This window comes from Leuresthes tenuis, unplaced genomic scaffold (genome assembly GCF_036924035.1).
Source record: "Leuresthes tenuis unplaced genomic scaffold, fLeuTen1.0.hap1 SCAF_14, whole genome shotgun sequence".
Lineage (NCBI taxonomy): Eukaryota > Metazoa > Chordata > Actinopteri > Atheriniformes > Atherinopsidae > Leuresthes > Leuresthes tenuis.
The window spans coordinates 23,906,076-23,910,697 of record NW_027325368.1 but is presented as its reverse complement, the minus strand read 5'-3'; the positions used below and the strand labels follow the sequence as shown (position 1 = coordinate 23,910,697).

At 42.2% G+C, this 4,622-nt stretch overlaps 1 protein-coding gene across 1 annotated transcript; it reads right to left on the bottom strand.

The window, feature by feature from the left end:
- Positions 1–2,150: 2,150 nt before the first annotated feature.
- Positions 2,151–4,333, bottom strand: LOC140268591 (alpha-2-HS-glycoprotein-like). Its single transcript, XM_072363518.1, has 7 exons — positions 4,065–4,333; positions 3,722–3,832; positions 3,516–3,597; positions 3,251–3,405; positions 3,068–3,163; positions 2,859–2,930; positions 2,151–2,750 (listed from the first exon to the last, which is right to left on the bottom strand). The coding sequence occupies exons 1-7, from the start codon at positions 4,260–4,262 to the stop codon at positions 2,355–2,357; spliced, it is 1,110 nt and encodes a 369-aa protein (XP_072219619.1). The 5' UTR covers positions 4,263–4,333; the 3' UTR covers positions 2,151–2,354.
- Between the last annotated feature and the right edge of the window lie 289 nt (positions 4,334–4,622).

Here is a 4,622-nt window from a genome sequence, read left to right as displayed (position 1 = left end):
CATTCACAACCCCTTTAACCTGTTCTACTACTCACACCAGCCACAGTATTTTACACCTGTTTCCACTGTGCAGCAACAGGTTTCTGCTCTAGCAAATGACCAAAAAATTCCAGACTCTCCCATTACACAAACTGGTAATGTTGGTATTCCCCTACAAGTCCCTCAGTCGAGTTCACCACACATGCCCTCTGTGTATTGCCCTCATTTTTGCCCATCTGGATTTTCTAATTGCTGTCTACAAATAGCTTTTCATCAACATTTCAATTTTGTTCCTACTGGATTTGATAAAGATGCAGCTCAATTTTATCCTGGTCTGCCATTTCTCTCTTCAGTGGTATATGACGACTTTGGAAGTGGCTTGGAATTTGCTCCATTCCTTCAAAAGCTCACTGAGGCAGCAACATTGCAAACTGCTACAGCCTTCACCTCTGCGCAAACTACACCTCTGCTCCCTCTAGTAGCAGATAAAGAGCAACCATATATCCAACCACAAGATGGCAACCCTGTTGCACCACCTGGAAGTGGTCCCAGCAATACTGGAAATCTGCAAATGCCAATTTACCCATATTCTCTTACAGACTCCCTCCATCCACATTTGTCATATATGCCACAATATCTTGAGCTGCTAAACATGCAACAAGACAAATCTGCAGCTGACAGTAATCTATCTCAACTTCGGGCTTCAGGTGATAAGCCAGTGGTACAATATGAGCCATATAATATTTGGTTTCCCAAACAAAGCAATCAGCCAATTGGTGAGACTAATCCCTCCAGGCCTAATTTGATATCCAACCAATATATTCAGCGTACATCAGAGCAGCAAAGTAAACCTACAGCCAATGTGCATCAGTCCTTGGATAAAAGATTTGGTGACTATAAAGGGGAAATTGACACATATTTATCTTCTTACCACATGCCCCAAGATGCTCCAGTGCCCACTCAGAATGATTCTGTTGCCCATAACAACTCACAGGAATTTGAGACTGGCTCAAGCGAACACGAACAGACTCTGAGCTCTCATTCTGACTCACAACGTTATCTCCTGCTACCGTATGGTCCACCGGGTAGGGAGCACAACAGTTTCACTGATTCCCCAGTACCTCTTAGAGACCTAGTTCATACTGCAAAGTCTGAAACTGTAACTCTTGGAAGGCATACTAATCCTCAGAATCTGAAGCATCTACAGGAAAAAGGCCAACAGATCAAATGGCTGGGTGAAGTAATGTCCATTCCCTTACTTGGTAATGCCAACTACATGCAAAGGCTTGATGAATCAGGTTTGCCATCGTTTTCTACTTCCACAGATGAACCCCATCAGATGTATTTGCCCTCTGAACAATCTTTTAGTGCCACACATTTAAAGCCTGAGGCCAACAAGGCCTTTGAAGACCCCTGGAAATCTTTGACCCCCACGGATTCCGTACAAAAGTTTCCGCTTCATATTCCTGGAAAGGTGTTTCAACAATGGAGCTCTGACCAGCCAGAAAATGGTATAGTATTGTTTTGAAAATAAATAACAATTCTAAGTCTGTCTTCTGGGTTAACAAGTATAATCCCTTTCTTGCAGGAATGAACAGACCCCTCCTTATGGAACAAGGAAATCAAAAGGAGAAATGAGTGTATGAATAAACTGTTTAAAGACTAGCCATGCTTGGTGGTTCTGTGGTTGGATTTTCTTTTCTTGACTTTCAAATGTAATTTATACTCGGTAATTGTTGGTATTAAATCTGCTTTAAATTACCCCTCATATTTGTCTTATGTAGCTTCACCATGAACTGGAACTATCTGAACCTTGACCCATTTGTGTAAATGCACCCTGGAATTAGCCCATTCATCCACAGTACCGTTGATATGTGACACCTGCAGATCTCAAAGTATTGTATCCTGTAAAATACCTTTTTGTAAGCAAAGGTTATGTATGAAATATTGAACTACCTTGAACATTTCTGTGTATTCCCCCCCTCCCTCCCAATGTATCAAATGTCATTGGGTTCACAGACCTGTTATTTCCAGGAGTCAACACAATCAACAAACAGCACTTGTTTAAATGGTACGCAGGTTGAGCGTCCTCATTAAACTCTGTAATCATTTTGTTTAAGGTCAGGAACTGAACTGTTTTGATGCCTTTTTCATGAAATTGCGGAGTAAACAACACTTGACTTGACATTTATTCAACAGCTTTAGACTCATCTTTATCTATTTTCTAGTCATTTCAGGAGATGTTTTACATTGCTTGTAATTTCACAATTTCAAGCTAATATTCTTTTAAGTGTATTTGCATTATGTCTACCACAGCACATACTCATGCAACAGTTGCTGAAGGAAGAAAAATTGAGTCTTTGGGGCTTGAATGCTCAGAAGAATCTGATCCTTCCCGGACACAGTTGTACAAGAGACACAGGACCTGTTTGAGCTACATTGGCAACTAATGAGGCTGGTATTTCTCTCTTGACCACGGCAAGAGGAACCTCAGCGCTGGCTGAAGCATCTGAAGCTGAGGAAGAATCTGCAGCAATTGGAGCGGGATCAGCTGGCGCAGGAGCAATTGTCACAGCAGGGGCTACAGGCACAACCTCTGCTGACTCTGCTGATTCTGCAGACAAAAGGCCACTCACCAGAGGGTCATGGAGAGCAGTGAGTTTGTGGTGTCTCAGACCGTGCTTGGGTGACATACTGCCCAAGTGAATGTGAACTAGTGGTGGCAAGGCAGGCTCTGCAGCTGCAGTGCTGTTGGCATCTAAAAGGGGCATCTGAAAAAAAACACCAAGAAGAAAGAAAAGATGTCTTGTGATTTTTTTTTTTTTTGGGGGGGGGGGGGGGTTATCAGACATGGGAAGAAGTTAAATATAGTAGTTTACCAGAGTTGAAAACATCTTGCAGTCTACTATTGGATCGATGTCTAAGCCTTCTGCAGAACAGATTCCACGTGCCTGTTGGAGAAAAGTATGCCTTTGTTTATTCGCAACTATTTCAATGAGAAATTTGTTGACCAATAAGTTTAAATGTATATATCATCACACAATACATTCGACTAAAAGTGTTTTTGTTATTTTTCATTTTTACGTACAGCCATGGTGTCATTCAGTGGCACGCAGGTGTCATTAATGCAGTTGGCCTCGATGACAAAATACTCTGCTGCATACCTTGGCCCGCCAGTCACAATCTGAAAAAGATATTGCAATGAATTGATGTTAAAACAGGTGTTTTTATGACATCCAGGAAAAGTGTACCCAAATGTGCTCTGGCCCACCTTTGAGGACATCCTTCCAACCTCCAGAATGGTGTATGTTATATTTTCAGTCCTGTTGTTGAGCTTGGTCAGAGAAGCTTGGACAAACTCCAGCGCTGCTGTGTGATTCAAGGGAAGCAGAGTGGAGCAGCCAATGCACATGTCTTCTGTTGACTCTATCATTCAAGAAAAGACACATGCAGGTTTTTGTACCTAAAGAAACAGTTGTCTATTATATGTATATGTGTGTAACCGTAAGGTGAAAAGTGTGATAGCTAACTTTTACCTTCTGTTTTACACTTGAATGCTGTGACAGTCAGAACGCCAGCAACCCTCCTCAGCACCACGTCACAATCTCCTTCTATTGCCTGCACAAGGACAGTGAATCAGTCAAGTAAAGCAGTTAAAGTTGGTCTGTTGTAACCTTACGCTGGCTGAATTAATATAGCTCATTTACGGCAACATGTGTGTACTAATGGTATGTAGTCTTACCGTCAATACTTTGGGCCTGACTGTGCAGTTAGCAACAGGAGTGGGGTCCAAAACGTGACAGTCTGTCTCCAGCAACTCAATGTCCAGGACATAAGTGTTGTTTCCATCAGGCTAGAATGATATATCATTCTAATTAAAAAGTCAGGTAGAAAAACTCATAAAAGACTTATTTTTGACATGTTGATTCTTGTACTGTTCTGACCTGCTTGTGAAAATGTTTTAGCTATCAATACCACCTGTTTACATGTGCAAATAGATATGTTTTTTACCTGGACTACTGACAGTATAGGACAAAAAGCAAGGAAGCTGGCTGAAAAAAAAGCTTCTTCGTCTGCTGACTTACTGCAGGAAGGATCTTGATTTCTTCAATCCTGTTCAGTGTATACTTGTAGAAATGAGTGTGCTGGGCATTGAGGTAATCCCGAGCCACCAAGGCAGCCTCCTCTGCTTCAGGGGAGTCACACGGAGGTCGCAGCTCATTCACCTGAGCCCCTGTCACCACCACTAGTCCTAGAACCACAGTAATACCTAGGAGATTCATTCTTGTATGAGGTGCAACACGGTCCCAGTACAGCCAAGCAGATAATGGTCAGAAGAAGAGGTCAGAACTGCTCAAGCCTCAAGCTCAAGGTGTATTTATCCTGGACTTCAAACATGAAAACAGAGCCAAGTTAAACACCACGATCCCCCCCCTCCCGACACCAGCGTCACATGTGGGTTGCACTCTGGAATAGAAGCACAGCCAAAACAAATGGAAACAAGGTCTTGCATCTAGTTTAAATCAATGACCATTAGTTGTTGCATGAGTCGTCGGCAACTGCTGTCAACATTTTTCTTCTTATAACTGATCTGATATGAACTTCTTTTAAATTGTACACGCACTAGCAAGGACTTTCATGTT

What these genes read in the sequence shown, in the direction of transcription:
- LOC140268591 (XM_072363518.1), bottom strand. Translation starts at nt 4,262, where the DNA reads ATGAATCTCCTAGGTATTACTGTGGTTCTAGGACTAGTGGTGGTGACA. An exon ending in TCAGGCCCAAAGTATTGACG is followed by an intron (nt 3,598 to 3,721) that starts GTAAGACTACAT and finishes GTCCTTGTGCAG; the next exon opens with GCAATAGAAGGAGATTGTGA. An exon ending in TTGGAAGGATGTCCTCAAAG is followed by an intron (nt 3,164 to 3,250) that starts GTGGGCCAGAGC and finishes TATCTTTTTCAG; the next exon opens with ATTGTGACTGGCGGGCCAAG.